At 42.8% G+C, this 20,123-nt stretch overlaps 1 protein-coding gene across 1 annotated transcript in view; it reads left to right on the top strand.

Annotated features, from left to right (window-relative positions):
- The window catches only part of LOC146647180 (ryanodine receptor 3), a 113,414-nt gene that overhangs the window by 72,100 nt on the left and 21,191 nt on the right, over positions 1-20,123 (top strand). The window contains exons 39-70 of the mRNA XM_085391986.1: positions 2,745-3,018; positions 3,128-3,242; positions 3,757-3,889; positions 5,003-5,106; positions 5,273-5,408; positions 5,626-5,812; positions 5,955-6,063; positions 6,153-6,273; positions 6,751-6,920; positions 7,240-7,460; positions 7,635-7,725; positions 8,408-8,548; positions 9,031-9,194; positions 9,326-9,404; positions 10,010-10,099; positions 10,213-10,359; positions 11,667-11,729; positions 11,888-11,963; positions 12,243-12,366; positions 12,503-12,618; positions 12,720-12,787; positions 12,883-13,004; positions 13,181-13,230; positions 14,202-14,262; positions 15,607-15,845; positions 16,820-16,901; positions 16,992-17,122; positions 17,460-17,783; positions 17,989-18,229; positions 18,321-18,408; positions 18,928-19,020; positions 19,681-19,695. Coding sequence (XP_085248112.1) covers positions 2,745-3,018; positions 3,128-3,242; positions 3,757-3,889; positions 5,003-5,106; positions 5,273-5,408; positions 5,626-5,812; positions 5,955-6,063; positions 6,153-6,273; positions 6,751-6,920; positions 7,240-7,460; positions 7,635-7,725; positions 8,408-8,548; positions 9,031-9,194; positions 9,326-9,404; positions 10,010-10,099; positions 10,213-10,359; positions 11,667-11,729; positions 11,888-11,963; positions 12,243-12,366; positions 12,503-12,618; positions 12,720-12,787; positions 12,883-13,004; positions 13,181-13,230; positions 14,202-14,262; positions 15,607-15,845; positions 16,820-16,901; positions 16,992-17,122; positions 17,460-17,783; positions 17,989-18,229; positions 18,321-18,408; positions 18,928-19,020; positions 19,681-19,695 — 4,175 coding nt within the window. The remainder of the gene's footprint in view (positions 1-2,744; positions 3,019-3,127; positions 3,243-3,756; positions 3,890-5,002; positions 5,107-5,272; positions 5,409-5,625; positions 5,813-5,954; positions 6,064-6,152; positions 6,274-6,750; positions 6,921-7,239; positions 7,461-7,634; positions 7,726-8,407; positions 8,549-9,030; positions 9,195-9,325; positions 9,405-10,009; positions 10,100-10,212; positions 10,360-11,666; positions 11,730-11,887; positions 11,964-12,242; positions 12,367-12,502; positions 12,619-12,719; positions 12,788-12,882; positions 13,005-13,180; positions 13,231-14,201; positions 14,263-15,606; positions 15,846-16,819; positions 16,902-16,991; positions 17,123-17,459; positions 17,784-17,988; positions 18,230-18,320; positions 18,409-18,927; positions 19,021-19,680; positions 19,696-20,123) is intronic.

Below are 20,123 nucleotides of genomic sequence, written 5' to 3'. Positions count from 1 at the left end.
GAGCAGAGAGGCTTCAGAGTGAAGAGGATCCTGTGTCAGCCGCTCCGGGAGATGAGAGCGGGGAAACGAAGGGGGAAAAAAATCCAAAATCATCAGCGATAAAACTCAATGCTTAACCTGATTAAACTCACAGACACGTGCAGACTGCATGAGATCGAGCACAAACATAGCAACACAAACGTTTCAGTAGCAGGTCCAAATAACGGGTGTGCCGCAAGAGTGCAACTGCGAGATGTGTCTAATTGCCTCTCTCAGGGATCAGGGACCACCACTGAATGTGAGTGACCACAAGTTCTTATTTAACTGGGCAAAGTTCTGTTTAGAGTTGGATATTTTGTGCTTAAAGACAAATTGCACACTTAGGCCAGCCCTAAAGCATCCCTACTTCACCTCTCTAATGGTGACCATACTGTAACCTGCCCAAATAATCATCCTGTGTTCAAAATATCTTGAAACATCATGAAAGTGCCACAGACAAATCACATATACAAATATGATAGATCTCTTAAATGGTATACCAAGCACGGTTTTCCTAGATGTTAGGATATTCAAATGGCACAACAAAAAAAGATTCGATCCACTGGTGTCGTTGCTGAATGATTTTAGTGTGGACCAAAGTTGTGGACCAACTGACCGTTGTCCTCATCCCTGTTATCGTCCCTCTTTGTGCAGTTAATACAAAACTGAGCTGGCTCGTGCTTTGTTCTGTCCTTTTATCATACACTGATAAGCCACAATAACCTTCCAGATGATCAGCTGCATTTCCACAGAACCTCTTGGGCTATTTTGTGATATCCACTGGGGATTTAAATGACCATGGATGCTTGTGTGATGTGTTTAAAACAATCTGTAGTTGACTGATACTTTTCAAAGTAACATTCACATGAATCCCAGCAGAGTGTTGCACTGCAAAGAAACAATACTTTTTATTCACCTCACCTGTAAGTGGTTTTAATGTTGTTGTGTATATTATGTGTCTGGGATTGTAGATAACGTTTAAAACTAGATATATGCTTTAGTGCAGCAGTCTCCAACCCCTGGACCGTTACTGGTCCATGAGTCATTTGGTACCGGGCTGCGAGAGTTGAGGCTCGGGTGTGAAATTTATCGTTTTTTAACGTTAACTCGGTTTCCCGGGGTCTTTACCCGTGTGTTATGAATAAATCTTTTTTTTTTGGTACCAGTACTGGTTTTATTTTGTTGTATTTATCCGCAACACCTTAAAGGCCGCTCCGTGAAAATATTGTCGGACATAAACCGGTCCGTGGCGCAAAAAAGGTTTAGTGTGCTTTAGTGTCTACGGTTTGTCATTTGTTGGTGTGTTTCCTTTTAAGTGGGTTTAGGCTCCAAGGAAGTAGTAGGACACCAAGTGAAGAAGACACCTATTAAATTTTGGTGCTGCGATTCAGGCTGTAACTGCTCTTCATCACGTCATCTCTCTTTCTCTCCTGGAGTCCCTGAAGATACAGATGGCTCCACTGTCTCAACCATTATTTCATAAGAATGAAGTAAAAGGAGCACAGAAGCTGTTTGGTTTAGTTTATCCAGTAGGAGCATTTAATGGTCAGATATGAGGAGATCTGTGTGTGTGTGTGTGTGTTTCCGTCACTGTGACTCTGGATAGTCCAGCTTTCTTTACTGGGGCGTAGTAAGGGAGAAAGTGGGAGAGCAGTATATTTAACAGCAAAGCAGGCAGTGACTGTGTTTGATAGTGTGACAGAGTGCGAGTCAGGTGCTTGCTGAGAGAGGAAAAAAAATGTCGCTTCTTAATCTCGAGCTTTTGCATCTGCCCTTTCTCTGACACCCACGCAGCTCTCGGCAGCAGGATCTGTTACTGGTGCCATCCTGCTGGCTTCCCGCCCATCTCACAAAAAACCACAGACGCACACCCGTGCACTGACTGACAGTCTGCTGTCAAACAGTCTTTTGAAAGCCAAGAGAACCAATCAACCAAACAGACACGTGGTCTTAAAAACGCAATCACCTAATTGCAGTACTGTTAAGGAAATCAACTGTGTGTTAATGACTCCATCGTTTATGGTACCGGACTGTTTAATTGATGTTTTTTTCCATCCTTTGTGTGTTCATAACCATAAAAAAACAAACCCACACACTCTATTGATCCAGTTTTAATGAAGCCTTAAGAGTAACCCACATATGAGCTGTCCAAACAAATGTTTCCTTTTAACCGCAAAGAACTATTAAAACCATATCCTGTTTCCTTCTTTATTCTTTACATAACAGTGGATCTTTCTGCCCCACTGAAAGTGTGGCTTTGGCATAAACTAATATTTTTCAAAGATTAGCTCATGTGACACAAGCATCCAGTTTTTTGTTGTTGTTTTTTAAAGCCACGTGAAGACTTCGATGTTGCCGTCTTTTTTCTTTCTTCTTTCTGTTCTTAAGGTCTTATTTGCCACATGGAGCAAGTTCTTTTGTTCAATATTCAAGCGTCAGTTGTGAAAAAGAAAGCACGCTGTCAAGTAGGCAGGTTAATGGAGGGAATTTGTGCATTAATGTGTGCCTACTGTATGTTAAGTGCCTCTTGTTGTGACCCCAGCTAATGGGAAGAGGGTCAAAGTCAATGTTCCTTTCAAGGCCCGTGATGTACAATAAGGATGTCGAAACGATACAGCGAGCGCTTCTGCCACGGCGAGCCTTTCTCTGCTTTGCTGTTTAATACGAGGCAATCAGCTTGTTTAATAAAAGGAAACTGAGTCGTCTTTGCTCATGTTTATTTCCAGCCAATCTGAAAGAGCTTATCTCTCAGACCATGGTCAGCTGGTCCCAGGAGTGTCACATCCAGGACCCTGAACTTGTTCGCAAAATGTTCAGCCTGCTGAGGAGGCAGTACGACAGCGTTGGAGAGCTCCTCCGAGCCATGAGGAAGACGTACACCATCAGCGCTGCCTCGGTCCAGGACACCATCAACCTCTTGGCCTCCCTGGGCCAGATCAGGTCTCTGCTGTCAGTTCGAATGGGAAAGGAGGAGGAAAAGCTCATGATTGATGGACTGGGGTAGGTCATTCGACTCGTATGGAACTGATTTAGATAGAAAAACTGTTTTTTTTTTCTTTCAGCAAACACCTAAATATTCAACGTTTGCTTCTTTTCATGTGCTTTTTAGTGACATTATGAACAACAAGGTCTTCTACCAGCACCCGAACCTGATGAGAATACTGGGCATGCACGAGACTGTCATGGAGGTCATGGTCAATGTCCTCGGAGGAGACAAGTCCCAGGTTTAACATCTTCTGCTTTACCCACATGGAGTCTGTAGCACCATCTCAGCAGAAACTGTGTTTTAATCCAGTCTTGCATGCTTTCCTTTGTGTGTAAAGCATGGTCGCAGAGCAGGTTTGCATTAATGAGGACGTGGTCCTGACTACGCAGAAGGGCAGAAAGGGCAGACTGAATCGGGCTGGCTTGCTGGCAGCGTGTGACGATGTCAGGCCTTTTACGCATCAATTAGAAGCCGAGACATGCGGGGGGAGTTTAGAGTAACACGCATGAAGGAAGTCATTACTGTAAACTCAGTTCCCCAGAGTGAAGCAACAGTTTCTCCAAAACCACTTATGATCAGCTGCTTTTCGAGGGACACTTCTGTATCCAGGGATAAAAGTAGTCATGTCCACTCATAAAAGCATGGCTGCTGCCTGCAGTCATTTCAAAACTTTAAAAGATGCAGTTTACTCTTATTAATATCCAAGTGAAGACATTTGAGCCTCTTAGGCTCTGTTTTATCCTACCCTTCAGGAAATTGCCTTTCCCAAGATGGTGGCCAGCTGTTGTCGCTTCCTGTGCTACTTCTGCCGGATCAGCCGTCAGAATCAGAAGGCCATGTTTGACCACCTCAGTTACCTACTGGAGAACAGCAGCGTGGGCCTAGGTGGGTACAGCCATGTTTAGAACAGGAGTGTAGTGGTTTACACATTCGTGTAACAAGTGAAAAATCCTCCGGTTTGGTCCCAGTGTTGTGGCAAAAAGTCATTTCTGACATTTCTGTGCTTTTTAAATATTGATTAACTTTATTTATATTGGTAAATACACTAGTGAACCGGATTAATGAAGGGGTCATATATAAAATCTAATCTAATCTAATATGTGAGCATTACGTGATGTATGACTTTATGACTCTACATTATGGTTCCCACATTATAATCAATGTTGTCCTTTTTGGTCACTTAAAGTATATTTATAAAACTGGGATGTCATATTTGTTACATTTTTCTGATAGAAAAATGATAACTGTATAGATAACAGTCACTCAGCCAAAAACCGTTTGCAGCTTCTGACAGGAATATTCTTTCTGGCTCAAAATAACTTAATATCAATTATTTATATTCTTTATCAAGTGACTTATGCCAGTTTAAATTCCCGCAATCGCTTTTTGGCAAATACCAGGAGGAGACACACATCCCTTCCTAGTTGCATCAGGAAGAATATAAGAAAACAATCTGCCAATCAGAAACAAGCTGACCTGACCACTGTGGCGACCCCTTTGTGAATAAGGGAACAGCTTAAAGTAGCTACGTGGCTGTCGAATTCTCTGAAAGGAGCCAAAGACCTCTTTCATTTCAGCCAGAGGATATGTGAAAGCTGAGCTGTATGAACTAACAACTCATTGAACTTATGTGTGTGTGTTTGTTCGCATGAACGACTTCACTTATTGCTCATAGGTTACAGCAGGTTATTTAGTACTACGGGGAAAAAAAGCTAAAAAGGAAACAACTCTTGTGAAATCAAACAAGCTGTGATATAAATAATGTACAGTGCTATGTTATGTCCTAATATGACTGAATTGTTCAGTGCAAACTGGTAAGAACCCTAAAACTAAGGCAGGTTAGCTTCCTGTTACATTTTAAAAAGTGGAAATAGCACCCCCTGCTGTTTACACATTATTTTGAAAAGCACACGTGGGCACAGGGTAGCTGTCTGAACAGTAAGACACAACAAAAATGACACTAACTATCTGAGCCTGTGTGGGTGGATTGTGTTGCAGCTTCGCCAGCTATGAGGGGCTCCACTCCGCTAGATGTGGCTGCTTCCTCAGTGATGGACAATAACGGGCTGGCTCTGGCACTTGAAGAACCTGACCTGGACAAGGTGAGTTTAAGTCACTGTGTAGTCTTCCTGCTTGATTCAGAGAGAAAGACAGTTTGGACTTGAGGACCTATACATGCATATTAAGAAAGAGATACCTACGGTAAGACCACCAGGGAGGGAATGCACAGATTATTTGAGCTACATGATGTGTGTAATGTATCTTTAGGTGGTCACCTACTTGGCTGGCTGTGGTCTTCAGAGTTGTCCAATGCTTCTGGCTAAAGGTTATCCAGACATTGGCTGGAACCCCATTGAGGGAGAGCGCTATCTGTCCTTCTTGCGGTTTGCTGTCTTTGTGAACGGTATGTCTGCATTTATTGGTTTCTCCCTGATTTCATCTCTCACTTGTTCTGTTTATTCTTGTGCCGCTCCTCTCTTTAAACGCACAGAGAAACGTAGCAGAGATTCAAAAGAACTGCCGTCACTTGCTTAAGGCGAAGTCTACTCAGATGTTGTCTACTCATGCTGAATGGCGAGCATCTCTATTCTTGCACGTATCCATATATGTTCGTGTTGCAGGCGAGAGTGTGGAGGAGAACTCGAGCGTTGTGGTGAAGCTGCTGATCCGTCGTCCGGAGTGTTTCGGACCTGCTCTGAGAGGAGAGGGAGGGAACGGTCTCCTGGCTGCCATGAAGGAAGCTATTAAGATCTCTGAGACGCCCGCTTTGGACCTCCCAGGCTCCGTCCAGGGAGTTAGCTCTGATGTGTAAGCCATAAAAATCAAGCAAATCTTGTAAAATCAATGCCAAGGCCTTAGCCTTCAGATTAACTGCTTTAACCAGCCCCTGTTGATTTGTGTCTTTGCTTCAATGCCCTTAAAAATGTTTCTGCTCTTTTCCCACTGTTAGGTCTGGTGATGGTGACGATGAAGAGGAGGTGGTCCACATGGGCAATGCCATCATGTCGTTCTACTCTGCTCTCATCGACCTGTTAGGACGTTGTGCCCCTGAGATGCATGTAAGTTTCTTAGAAAGTGTCACAGGTTGTTTTTCATGGAATTGCTTTGTTGTATTTTCCTCTGATTCACTTGCTTTTCCCGCCTAAAGCTCATCAACAAAGGGAAAGGCGAAGCTCTGCGCATTCGTGCTATCCTGCGCTCTCTGGTGCCTACTGAGGACCTCGTGGGAATCATTAGCATACCGCTCAAAATGCCCATTACTAACAAAGGTACTGGCTAACAACGTGACGTGTGAGCATGTGCATGTTACAGCATGTCACACACAGCGATTCCCAAACTATGCACGTTCAGTGCAAGGCGGAAAGTTATCGATTTCACTGCTCATGCCTTTTTAATCAGCGCGATGCTTTACCGCATGCTGCCGTGGCTCTGAGTGAGCCAGATCATTTCTATAGCGGGCTGTCTTGCTCTATTGATTGATCTGCTTAAGCATGGCAAGACTCGCCTCTTAAATTTGCTGCTGTGAGCATTGCCACACAAGCTTTGTCAGCAGGCCAAGAACCAAGACAACGAGTCAAGGGTCCAGAAAAACTGCTGCGTGCGTGCGGCCTAATGAATACGCATGGCTCTCCTAATTAGAAAAGACTTTCCATTATGAAGTGCATGCTGTTCCCTGGGTATTTCACTGCTTCATGCTTGCGTGGATCACAAAACTCCTCTTTGTTATGTCTGCTTCAAACTCCTAGATGGGTCAGTGACAGAGCCGGACATGTCGGCGAGCTTCTGTCCGGACCACAAGGCCCCCATGGTGCTGTTTTTAGACAGAGTGTATGGCGTGGAAGCCCAGAGCTTTCTGCTTCACCTGCTTGAAGTTGGCTTCCTCCCTGACCTGAGGGCTGCTACTTCTCTGGACACGGTAGGCGCAGCTGATAGCAGCGTAGGAGAAAAGTAATGAGTAGCCAGCCACCGTAACACGAACTTCAAGGAGTTTCTGGATCGATAATATCAGGCTCTGTTTTATAGCAATAAGAAGCAGCTCATTAAGCCAAAGCTCTGCTTTAAATTTGTTTGATTAATGTCATTGCTCTTTATTCTTATTAATCAACAGTACGCTTATAGATTACAACAAATAGCTGGAACACATCCATATGTTGCTTCTTTCAAATTGCCTCCTTAAAGTTTTAATCACTGTATATCTGAGTTTTGACATGTTGTGTGACCTTTTCCCCCTACAGGAGGGTCTGTGTACCACCGAGACAGCCCTGGCTATGAACCGCTACATCGGTTCAGCCATGCTGCCCCTCCTCACCCGCTGCGCCCCTCTCTTCGCTGGCACCGAGCACTACGCCACCCTCATAGACTCCACCCTGCACACCATCTACCGCCTGTCCAAAGGCCGATCGCTGACCAAGGCGCAGAGAGATGCGATAGAGGAGTGTTTGCTGTCTGTTTGCAAGTAAGAAGCGAAAGAGTTAAAAAAACCACTTTTCCAGAAGTAGTAAAGACTAACAACTTATCTTAACCATCTTTTTGAGTCAGTGTGACGCGCAAAATTGGTCAAAGTCTGAAGATGTTTAAAGGCAGCCCGAGTGCAGCAGAGCTCTTATCTCTCTCCCGCCCTATCCCGCAGGCACCTTCGTCCCTCCATGCTGCAGCAGCTCCTGCGCCGCCTCGTCTTTGATGTGCCCTTGTTGACTGATTACTGCAAGATGCCTCTAAGGGTGGGCAACAGTTTCTTCGCTCTTTCATTCATTTAAATTCCTCCGTCATCCTTTATTTCAGATCCTCTGTCGCCCTGCCCTCGTGTTTTTGTTTTCGCTGCTTCCCGTCGTCCTAATTATTAATTACTTCTTAATCGCCGTCTTCTCCTTTATTTTAAGTTCTCCCTTTCGTTTCTACATGCTCTTTTTGTGTGGTCCATGTGGTCGCTGCATGGTCCCGCTTTGCTCTCATACGTTCATTAGATTTTCAGCTTGGTGGGGAGCTACCAACAGCTCATTTCCACTAACTCTAATCAATGTAATGGTGCTTGCATTCGCCCCTCTCACTCTCTTTCACGCTCACATAAACCCTCCCAAGGTGCCACAGCTGTAACGCACCTGTAAGAAGTGTTAATCAAAGTGGGGAGCTATAGGAGGGGAAAAAAACAAAACAAGGGGGTGAAGTAGTGGACTGTCATTACGGGCTTGGTGGCTCTACGTCTCGACTCTGTCTCTCAGGCCACAGCAAAGAAACCCTGGAGATGTAATAGATTGCGGCTGGCCCACAAAAGTGTTTTTTACTTTAAGTTGTGCTGATTTTGGAAGAAGTGATTCCCCTGTGCGGTGCCATGTGTGGCAGTGTGCATGCTTATTACCTGTCTTTGAACTCGCTAAGCATGTGTGTCTTTCCTGTGCCCTCTAGCTGCTAACCAACCACTACGAGCAAAACTGGAAGTACTACTGCCTCCCTTCAGGCTGGGGCAGCTTTGGAACAGCCTCTGAAGATGAACTACTGCTTACCAAGAAGATCTTCTGGGGAGTGTTTGACTCTTTGTCTCAGAGGGTGAGGGAAAGTCCAAATGCTCTAAAAACACGATAAACCGTTCAATAAAAATCCCATAATTCATGCAGTCTTGATTAACATGTATGTATTCGAGGCACTACTTGGGTATAAATAGGTTTAGGTCTATTAGCAATGCAGATGGCTGGACTCAGCACATCTCTCTAAATGCCCACTCACGAAAGGAGGCTTTGCAAAGCGCCGGTCTGAAAACATCAATGTCTGGACAGCCGTCATTGATCCAAAGCCCCGAGCACGCCGGTCCCTCAGCTTTTAAGAATAATTCTTCATTAACGTTTCTTCCGCTTGCCTCTTGCTCTTTCTTTAAGACTGGAGTGGCTATACGACTTTATTCAAGTTCAGCTTAAATTAGCAGTGGAAGACATTACTTGCATTTGTTAAGTAACATTTTTATTTGCAGAGCTCTATAGGAGGAGATGCAATTTCACATTTATTCCTGTTGCTTTCCTTCTTTCCTCATGCAGAAGTACGACCCCGAGCTGTTCAAGATGGCCATGCCTTGTCTCAGTGCCATAGCTGGAGCTTTGCCGCCAGACTATGTGGATGCCTCCATTAGTACCACTGTGGAAAAGCCTGTTTCTGTGGATGCTCAGGGCAACTTTGACCCCAAACCAATCAATACGGCTAAGTAAGCCATTCTGAAGCCAGACACCAATTAGAAACCAATGCACACAAAAAAATGCAGCCACACACTCTGCGTAATTTCATTAACATGCATTTTGCACATACTTGCGACTAACTGTCAGCTTTTTATTCTAGCATCGCTCTTCCAGAGAAACTTGAGCATTTTGCCAACAAGTACGCTGAGCATACCCATGAGAAATGGTCTGCAGAGAAGGTAAGAGCCTTCGCCGAGTCAAATGGCTATTAAATGATGCTGTTTTAGAGCAGGCCACTGGTGTTATGAGAACAGAGCAGGGCACTGCGGAGGATGATAATCAGTGGAGGTGGATTTCAGCTACATGAAAGTGAATAAAAGTAACAAAATTAAGTCAGTGCTGTACATCATGATATCAGCATATCCAATCAGGGTCCCTGGAAGCGGTAGGTGGAGCCTAGCCCAGCTGTCTTAAGCTGATAAGTGGGGAAAAAAGTGGATGGATGGTTATCATGATATTTTCTTTTCTTTCTCCTGTGTCACAGTAATGCTTCCCCCTTGGCGATGCCTCCTTCTTTGTTAGAGTGGAGGGATTGCTCTGGCATGCTGACAATAACTTTGGTAGAGCCATAGTAGAGAGCTAATGCGCTCTCTTGTGCCAGCTGCTTAGCCTGCATTGTCTCATTCGTTAAAGTTTTTAACAAAAGCTGAGAGCAGCAACAACCATGACACGGCAAAATATGATGTGTACTTAATCTCGTACTCAGTCTGTCAAATAGTAAATCTTGTCCTCGGGAGACTCTGAAGGCAATCAGGTTTGCTGTCACTCTCTGCTTGCGCCTCAGGTGCTGCTGGGGTGGAAATATGGAGACTGTGTTGATGAGAAGGCGAAGACTCATCCTCAGCTGAGGACCTACAAAGGCCTGACAGAGAAGGTACAGTATGAAGAATGTGATATTTGTAAATAATATTAACTTTAAAGAGATTAGGGCTTTTAAGGCTCATGAGGTTTTTTTATTTGTTCTCCATTTCTGTCTCTCTGCTTCAGGAGAAGGATATTTACAGATGGCCTATAAGAGAGTCCCTGAAGAGTATGCTGGCAATGGGGTGGAGTATCGATAGGACCAAAGATGGAGAGAGCATGTCTCAACAGAGGGAGACTGAGAAAATGAGAAAGATATCTCAGGCCTCACAGGTACGATGCAGGGATGGAAAGTGTTTCCAAAGATTGTACGGTGAAAAATTGCTCGTCTCCAGCACAGCTGTAGTTGCTAATTTGCTTTCCTGTTGAGGAAATCTTGCTTGACTTGACTATGATTGTCAGAGAAGTAGTATAGATGTATGTGATTCCTTACAGTCAAAACACTCAACAGCTACTTTTTAGCTGAATGAATTTAGGCTTGTACACATTGTCATGACGACCTGCTGAAGTTCAAAGTGGATTTAAGTGACTTGCCAGACAGTCTGGTCCGAGTATTTCAGAAACTGCTGATCTACTGGGATTTTACTGGCATCTACTGGGATAGGAACCATCTCTATGGTTTACAAAGAATGGTCCTAAAAAGGCAGAGTATCCGGTGAGCAGCAGTTATCTGGGCCTCTGTGATGCTAGAGAAATCTGGCAGACTGCTTTTAGTTGGCAGGCAGCAGTGACTCAAATAACCACTCGTTACAACGACAGCAACATATGCAGAAGAGCATGTCCGAACTTGTTGAACCATAAAAAAGATGGGTTACAGCAGCAGAAGACCGCACCAGGTACCACTCCTGTCAGCTAACAGGAAAGAGAGGCTACAGTTCACCCAAGCTAACTAAATGTGAAGAACAGAAGATTGGAAAGATGTTGTCTGATTATATGAGTCTCAATTTCTGCTCATTCAGATGATGGTATAAATAATTTAAAGCATGGATTCTACAGCATGATCTTATATGGACGGTTCAGGTCGGTGCTGTTGCTGTAGGAGATATTTTCGTGGCATGCTTTGGGCCTCTTAGTCCACAATTTCATAGATGAACGTGAATGAATTCATCGTTAACGCATGAATATATGCCACATGCACATTTAAGCAGGTTAAAGGCACAAATGCAGAATCCCTGCGATCCTAACAGAACTTTGAATGCTGAACTTCTACCTGGTAGTGTTACTGTGCTGTTTTTTAGCTTTATAGGTTAAAATCAGTTAATTATACTGTTACCTTGTATGAATTCTAAACAAGAATTTATTTACATTTCAGAAGCGTGATCTTTTTTTTTTTTTAATCGACTCATTACTTGTAAATAAACTTAGCAATGTTAGCTGTATTTACTTTACATTTTCTAGTTTTCGTACAGGACCACCAACAGCACAGTACTAATGTTACTAATCACCTCCTTCAATAAGCCCAAATACACAAAATAATCCTTAAACACAGGCTATTAAGTCTTCTGTTATCCAACGTTCGATTTACAGATAACAGCACAATCAAGCTCAGACTCTCACCGCAAACTTACATGTGTTTTCAGGCTAACGGCTTCAATCCGAGCCCAATAGACACAAGCAACGTGGTTCTATCCAGAGAGCTGCAAGTGAGTGACCCCGCGTTTGATTTGTTGCACTTCTTCCCTTTTTCATGTATCAAAGGACGCCTCAATCTGAATGCGAGATCAAAAGCAATCCTTCCTGCATGCAAATGAGTAATGTGGGCGGGATGTGCGTCTCACTTCAATTTTGTCTTGTTTTCAAGGGGATGGTGGAGGTGGTGGCTGAAAATTACCATAACATCTGGGCCAAGAAGAAGAAAAGTGACCTTGGAAGTCGAGGTGATTTGCTAATGAAGCCGAACAGAAATGCGTACTGCTTAGAGACGCATGAAAAGCAGACAGGAAGAGTATGTGTGTGTGTTGGGTGGGTGGAAGTAAAGTGCTGGTTGTTGCGTTTAAATGTGTTTGGGAGCATATGCACGTGTCTGCCTCGCTGGTCTTGACTAACTCGATTCAGCCGAGTGGTGCTCTCCGGTTCGCCATCTGCCTTCACGGAGACGCTCAGCGGAGAGAGACGTGGCTAATCGTGTCTGAACAATAAGCTGCTTGTGGTTTCAGGAGGGGGAACACATCCTCTGTTGGTGCCCTACGACACGCTGACGGCCAAGGAGAAGGCCCGCGATCGAGAGAAGGCTCAGGACCTTTTTCGCTTCCTGCTAATCAATGGATATAGCATCACAAGGTCAATACAAACAGAAGCTCTCTCTGATGTTGAGTTAAGGTTTTGCAGAAAGTTTGAATGAATTTATAACTAGCCGTGGAATCCATCACCAAGGTTTTACCAACATTTCATTTATAGACATCTTCTTATGTTGCAGAGGTCTGAAGGACTTGGAGCAGGATTCCTCCTCCATGGAGAAAAGGTTTGCCTACAAATTCCTCAAGAAGCTGCTCAAATATGTTGACTCAGCCCAGGAATTCATTACCCACTTAGGTATGACAAAAATAATACTAATAATAATACACAAGATATGACTAAAGCAGACTTCAATTACATCAAATAAGCTTCTTTTTAAATAAATATTCTCAATCCAGAAGCCATGGCTGTCAGCGGCAAGACAGACAGGTCACCTCATGAGCAAGAAATCAAGTTTTTTGCCAAAGTAAGAAAGCGGCACAAATACTGCATGTGGAGAGCTCGTTCAAACATGATGCGATTAACCTGACCTGGCTTCTCATCGTCTTTGTTGCCCTTCAGGTGCTCCTCCCTCTCATTGACCAGTACTTTAAGAACCACTCTCTCTACTTCCTGTCCTCCCCTAATAAGAATCTAAGCAGCAGTGGCTATGCCTCCAACAAGGAGAAAGAAATGGTCACCAGGTACCCATTTAGTTGATGTACATTCAACAGTGCAGCATGTTGCATGATTATTTCTTGTTGCCATATTCTGCTTGAAATTAAATTGAACTCTTAACTTGAATTACTACTCCTCTGTTCATTTACTAACCCTGATTTTCTGATTTCATTGCTATTTCTTTAATTCCTCATGCCTCCAGCCTCTTTTGTAAACTGGCAGCTCTTGTCAGACATAGGATTTCACTCTTTGGTAAGCCGACTACTAGTATCTGGTCAGGTGTGTGTGTGTGTATGTGCTGCCTTATGAGCTTTGTTAACATCACCTTGAACATTTTCAGCTTAAAAATGTAAACACAGATGTGAGAGAAAGAGTCAGGCCTTAAGGGAAGAGTTCTTGCCCAAAGCTACTGTAGCATGAGAACCTGAATGCTTTACTTATAAACATGAAATATGACACCACTTTAGCTCAATATAAATATTAGAAGCAGCCAGCCTGACTTTGCCTAGCATCTTTTTTTTTTAGCTATGTCGCTAACTTAGTTTATGTGCTGACCCAAAGTTACTATAATTCCATAACATATGCAAGAAGAGGAGCTGTTTCAGCAGCTGCTGGTGCCAGACTCTCTGCCTGGCGCCATGCATCAGACATGGCACATGGATTTGAAATGCAAGAAAATCTAATTGGCTGCTGGCTCTAGAGTGGGAGTAAAGCGAGTCTTTATTTCACTATGTTGGAACTCTATAAGTAATTATGCATATTCTAAGTCTTTGATGTTTAGTTATATTTATATTTTCATCCTCTTAAAAATTCTTTATGTTAAACATTATATTCATTTTATAAATGGATATAGTCTGGAAACTGAGCTGTCATCTGACAAATTGTCCTCTGGGGACAACAGCCAGTGTCTTGCTACTTCTAGTGCAGTGATCAGATAAATGTCTCCTGTGCTATACTTGTTACTATCCTATAAGTGAATCTGGATACATTTTAACAAGCTAAAAGAAGCAAAATCAGACAATATTCAGTAGCTTTGAGTCTGTATTGCTGTCACATGAATCAAATGGAAATTGTTTTGACTGCACATCCAGCTAAGGGGGCTTCTTGAATGTTGTGTTAATCTGAGAGGCTCAATACAGACGAATGAATCATTCTAAGACAAGAAAGAAACGAGCGTGTATCCACATCATGATGATGGCTTATGTGTTCTTGGTGTTTCGTAGGGAGTGACTCCACCACCATGGTCAGCTGTCTGCATATCCTGGCACACACACTCGATACCAGGTTGGTGCAAATTTTGGTGCTAACTTTAAAAATTAAAGAAGATCAATTTAGCCATTTCCAAGTTTATGTTTTTTCATTTGTTAGTCACTTTTTGTACCATAACTTGCACTTTTAAGACTAGTGGGAAATACCAAAATACATCATTTCATTTTGACTATAAGACACATAAAACAACAATAATGACCATGTTAAGCACATGTTTCCAATAGTAATGTCTGAAAAGTTATGATTTGATATGTTTTCTTCCTCATACTCCAAACCTTATTTGTGCTTTAATTAAAAGCCTGATATGTAGAGCATTTTATTCCCAAAGACAAAGATATTTTCTCTTTTTTCCTGGCTCCTGGCTAGAACATTTTATTTCTGGAAAAGTAGATTCCCAAATGTAAAAACAACATCCCCAAAACGTTTTTGAACCCAGCTTCACTGAATATTCACATCCTGGAATGCATTCAGATTAGAGCACATTTGGATACAAAAAAAGCCAATTTGCAAACACAAAAATAAATACATAAATCTCTCGCTCTGAATAATCGACACAGGAAGGTTTCATCATGATATTTTTTGTAAATATTTGCCTGTTAAACTCTGAAAAACAGAAGATTTTAAATGTTATCTCAGTTGTGCTTAAACAATAATTGGTTTGAGAGGCACTGAAAAGCAAATCTAACCTCTGCTGAGCCCTCGAGAGGCGTATATTTGTCTTTTAAACAGTTTTAATTCGGGAGTCTTATGGGAGGCACTGGCATTAACAAAGAGCCTCCTTTGCCATTTAAATAAGCAACACAAATTTCATGCAGCACATGTTGCCCAAGGCTCACAGTGTTCTTTAGAGGCAGTGCACTGTTTCCTAATGCAGCGTACACATAATGAGGCTAAATTTGCAACATGTTATTGCGCCCTGTTTGTGCAGAAGATGCCCACAGACTCTGTCTTTCATTTCTCCTTCCTTCTGGGATACGTTAAAGCTTAACAATAGGCAATTCATTTGCCAATGTTACGAACTGTGAAATGCTCAAAACAGACACACTAATCATCTTAATGCACCGAGTGCTGTGCCGTTTTTCTTAGGTCTATAACAGGCATGCTCACCTTGGACTTAAATATTCTCCTTAGTTTATTAAATAAATCATTCATGTTTGAGTGCGAGGGCAGTCGGGTCGATACTCACACCTCATATTTCATGACTAAAGCCTTCACGTGCTCTGAGAGTGGAATAATTGCGTTTGTGAGCGCGCTCCACCGTGGGTAAACAACGTCGTCCTTTGCATGCCAATCTGTCCCCCCTTGTGTTTCTCCTCATTCGGTTTCAGTTGTTCATCACGCTCTCGTTCACCCTAACAGGACAGTGATGAAGTCGGGCTCCGAGCAGGTGAGGGTGGGGCTGAGGACGTTCTTCGAGAACGGCGCAGAGGATCTGGAGAAAACGTTCGAGAACCTGAAGCTGGGGAAGTTCACCCACTCCCGCTCGCAGATGAAAGGAGTGTCGCAGAATATCAACTACACCACCGTAGCTCTGCTTCCCATCCTAACTGCTCTGTTTGAACACATTACTCAACACCACTTTGGAGTCGACCTGCTCCGTGAGTCCTGACAGCAAAGGAATGATCAAACGTGTTGTTTGAGAGGTTGCAAAGGAAGGAAAAAATAGTCAAATGTCAGTGTTAAGTTTATTGTAATTCATGATTTTATCTTTGTAGAGGTTTTTCACAGTCCATTAGAATATCATATCAGTTTAGCTTCACTTTAAATTTTATGTAATGAAGTACTTTTTGCTCTGACTCTGGTTAGTACCTCAGGTCACATTTCACTCATTCTGCTCCAGAGACATGCTCAGTCATGTGAACCGGGCTGTGTATAACCTTGGAGCGAGTATTTGTAACATATAGTACTATGCAAAAGTCACCTCACATTTCTATATATTTTGCTTTTAAGGAGTCGGACATTCTTAGAATTTTTTGTTGTCTTGATAGTTTCAGTATTTCTGAAGATTATTCAAAGTTTTCCTTTGGATGCTGTTTTTCCACTATTATCACTCCAGTCTTTATACTTGGCCATTTGCAGGAATGTTTACCAATTTCAAATCTTTAGGCACTTTGTTACCACACACATTTTCTTCGCATTTCTTTTAGCTGACTCTACAAAAAATGCAGAAACAGACACAGTTTTGTAGACATAAAATTATATTTTTTGCACCAAAGATCTAATTGCTGAAAACTTGGCATGTCTTGGTGTTGTCACGGCTGGGCAGCCGGTGTGTTTGCAGTGTGGACCCAAAAGCAGACTTGGGAGAACAGGAAATGAAGAGTACTGAAAAGCGAGTTGTTTATTAGGCTGAAAACCAAAAATAGAAAACACACAGCAAAGCAAAACAAGGGCGGGACTAAACTAAAACCTAAACTGGGAAAAGTTAAGCTAACTATGAAAACGATGACATGGGAAATGAACACGAAACTGAACAGGAACACGCAAAACGTAGACGTGAGATAATCCAAATTCATTTACAGATGTCAAATTTACTTCCTCCAGCTGAATTCTAATCGTTCTATTTTCCTAGTGGATGACGTCCAAGTGTCCTGCTATCGAATCCTGACCAGCCTCTATGCTCTGGGCACTGGGAAAAACATCTACGTAGAAAGGTATCCTAAGGTTAAATGTTGTATTCACTGATAAAAGCTCCAATAAAGAAACATGCTGACCTTTAATTAAACTCTCTTTGCGTCCCTCAGACAGCTGCCAGCTCTCGGTCAGTGTCTGGCAACTCTGGCCGGCGCCTTGCCTGTTGCCTTCCTAGAGCCGCAGCTCAACCCGTACAACCCCTGCTCAGTTTTTAATACGAAGAGCGCCAGAGAACGAGCCAGTGAGTCATATGTAATTATTTCAAAATAAAAGAGATTCTAAATTCAAGCATTTATCATCATGACCTCTTTTTGCTCTCAAACATTAGGATTTATGAATCGCCTTAATTATCACAATCATGCGACACAAGATTTTATAAAATTGCAAATACCCCTTATTTGTCTCTTTTTATGTCATCTTCTCTTATTGTCTAACAAGCATCTTATTGATATGAATGATGCCCAGCAGATGGATAGTGATGATGTTGTGGGGTGTTCATTACTGATGTTCGAAAGAAGAAATCCTAAATGTGCTGGTGTGAATTAAATCTTCAAATATCAGCCCCTGTTGTGTTTTAGCTCTAGGAATACAAGACTCAGTGGAAGAAATGTGTCCTGGCATGCCACGGCTGGACCGCCTCATGAAGGACATCAATGACATGGCAGAGTCTGGAGCGCGGTACACAGAGATGCCCCATGTGATTGAGGTGGTGCTGCCCATGCTGTGTAACTATCTGTCCTACTGGTGGGAAAGGGGTCCTGAAAACCAGCCGGCCAGCGGAGGAAGCATCTGCTGTACCACAGTCACCTCGGAGCACCTCAGTCTGATTCTCGGCAACATCCTCAAGATCCTCAACAACAACCTGGGCATCGATGAGGCCTCGTGGATGAAGAGAATTGCAGGTGTGGATCTGTGAATGCTGCCACTAAACACTAAATGACTGAGTCATGAGGAATGATTAAGAAAACGGGGAAATATATTTACCATAATTTTTAGCTATGCAGATGTTTGCATGCTAAATTTGAATTTAATCGTGGTAAACATTATATCTACAAAGCTTACATTAAAAAATCAAATATAAATTTTTTTCTGCCTTTCACCGTTCAGTGTACGTACAGCCCATCATCAGCAAGGCCCGTGCAGACCTGCTGAAGAGCCACTTCCTGCCCACGCTGGAGAAACTAAAGAAGAAGACAGTGAAAGTGGTGGCTGAGGAAGAGCTCCTCAAGGCCGACTGTAAAGGAGACACTCAGGAGGCCGAGCTGCTCATCCTGGACGAGTTTGCCGTACTCTGCAGGGACCTGTACGCGTTTTACCCTATGCTCATTCGTTATGTGGACAACAACAGGTCAGCTTGCTGAGCAGTAACTCGTGGGGTTATTTTAAAGATGCATTTTAAAGTTGGTTTAAAGTGTAATCATCTGTCTGTGCCACTGCAGGTCAAGGTGGCTGAAAGAACCAGATTCAGACTCCAACGACCTCTTCAGGATGGTCGCAGAGATATTTATCCTTTGGTGCAAGTCACATGTAAATGTTCTGATTTATTACATGTTATATCGTGTCTTTTGTCCCGTCTCCCACCCCTCACCCCCAACCGTTCATGGCAGATGGCCCCGCCCCTCTCTGAGCTGGTTCTGTTCGAGGTTTCTTCCTGTTAAAAGGGAGTTTTTCCTTCCTACTGTTGCCAAAGTGCTTGCTCATAGTAGGTCGTCTCATTGAATAGAATAGAACTTTATTAAACCCTATGGGGAGGACCCCTCAGAGAAATTATGAACACCAGTTCACCTGAAATACAAATTAGAAAAAATACCAAGCAGGTACAAATATTTAAGAAAAGAATTTTCAAAATAAAACATCAGAAGCAGCAAGCTGTTGGGTTTTTATCACTATTATTTAGGGTCTTTACCTTACAGTTTAAAGCACCTTGAGGAGATTGTTGTTGTGGTTTAGTGCTATAGAAATAAAATTGAATTGAATTATATTAAGAAAGGTCAGAGAATCTCTATGACCAATAATACATATTTATAATCTTTTTTTTTCACTCAGAATTTCAAAAGAGAAGAACAAAACTTTGTGGTCCAGAATGAAATCAACAACCTTTCATTCTTGACTGGAGATAATAAAACCAAGATGTCCAAGGTAGGTTTCAATAAACTATCCACTTGTTCTTGAATTGACAGTTCAGTCGATTAACGCTCTGTTACTACTCATCGGTGCGTTCACCAATCACGGCGCGGAGGAAAAAATATTATGTCTGTGTTTCAGAGACGCAGGTAAAAAAGAGCAGACGTAAGTAGGTTTCTTCCTGTTAAAAGGGAGTTTTTCCTCCCCACCCTCGCCAAGTGCCAAGGATCTGATTGTTGGGGGGACTGTTGTTGTGATTTGGTGCCATATAACAAAAACTGATTGAAGTTGAATAGAACTGAATGTTAAAATGGACTTGTGTGTGTGTGTGTGTGTGTGTGTGTGTGTGTGTGTGTGTGTGTGTGTGTGTGTGTGTGTGTGTGTGTGTGTGTTAGGCACATGTGTATGAATGTACTTGCTTGTTGCAATAACTTGAGGAAACTAACATTCATCCCTCACTAAACAAATATTTCTTCATATTTTCAGGCCCTGTAAGCATTACAGGGGTTAGCGCGTTTTATTTCTTGTCTGCCTGCTTTAGATGTTTAAAGGCAAACAAATGGTTTTCATTGCAGAGCACGTCCACGCGACGACCGTGCGCTTCCATTAATTGCCCTCTCGTCCTTTTTCTTCTATCTGTCTTTCCCTCTCTGTCTCTCTCTCTGTCTCAAACAGTCCTTTAAGGAAAAGGTAGAGTGATGCAGTGCATGAGCTGTTTACCTGCCAGCTTATTGGCTTACATGCTCTAGTCGCCAAGCAGAAAAGCCAATAGCTTGAGCCCCTGTGCTATATAGTCTGCAGTGCAGTTATACATTATGTCACCCAATTATTTGTGGCCTCCATTCATCACCTCGTTTGACGTGGACACTTTGGTCATTCCTCATTGCCGTGTGGGTGAAACGTGTCTCATCTAGAGTAATGAAGCCCAGCCCGTGTGTAGAAAGTCTTGTGGTGTGTTTGCTGTTGATGGATTGTGATCCTCCGGTGTGTTTAGCCCATACTATTTATATTTTTGTCGATGTGTGATAACACTGTGCGTGTGCGTGTCAGACTATATATCTATGTTAGTATGGAGATTAGCGTTCTCTCAGAGCCAGCATCTCCAGTTTGGCTCAGCC

This window comes from Rhamphochromis longiceps, linkage group LG19 (assembly GCF_057381845.1).
Source record: "Rhamphochromis longiceps isolate RC_006_pf linkage group LG19, R_longiceps_female_GT1.1, whole genome shotgun sequence".
NCBI classification, from domain to species: Eukaryota; Metazoa; Chordata; class Actinopteri; order Cichliformes; family Cichlidae; genus Rhamphochromis; species Rhamphochromis longiceps.
The sequence above is the reverse complement of the archived record's forward strand: the minus strand, read 5'-3'. Positions and strand labels throughout refer to the sequence as shown.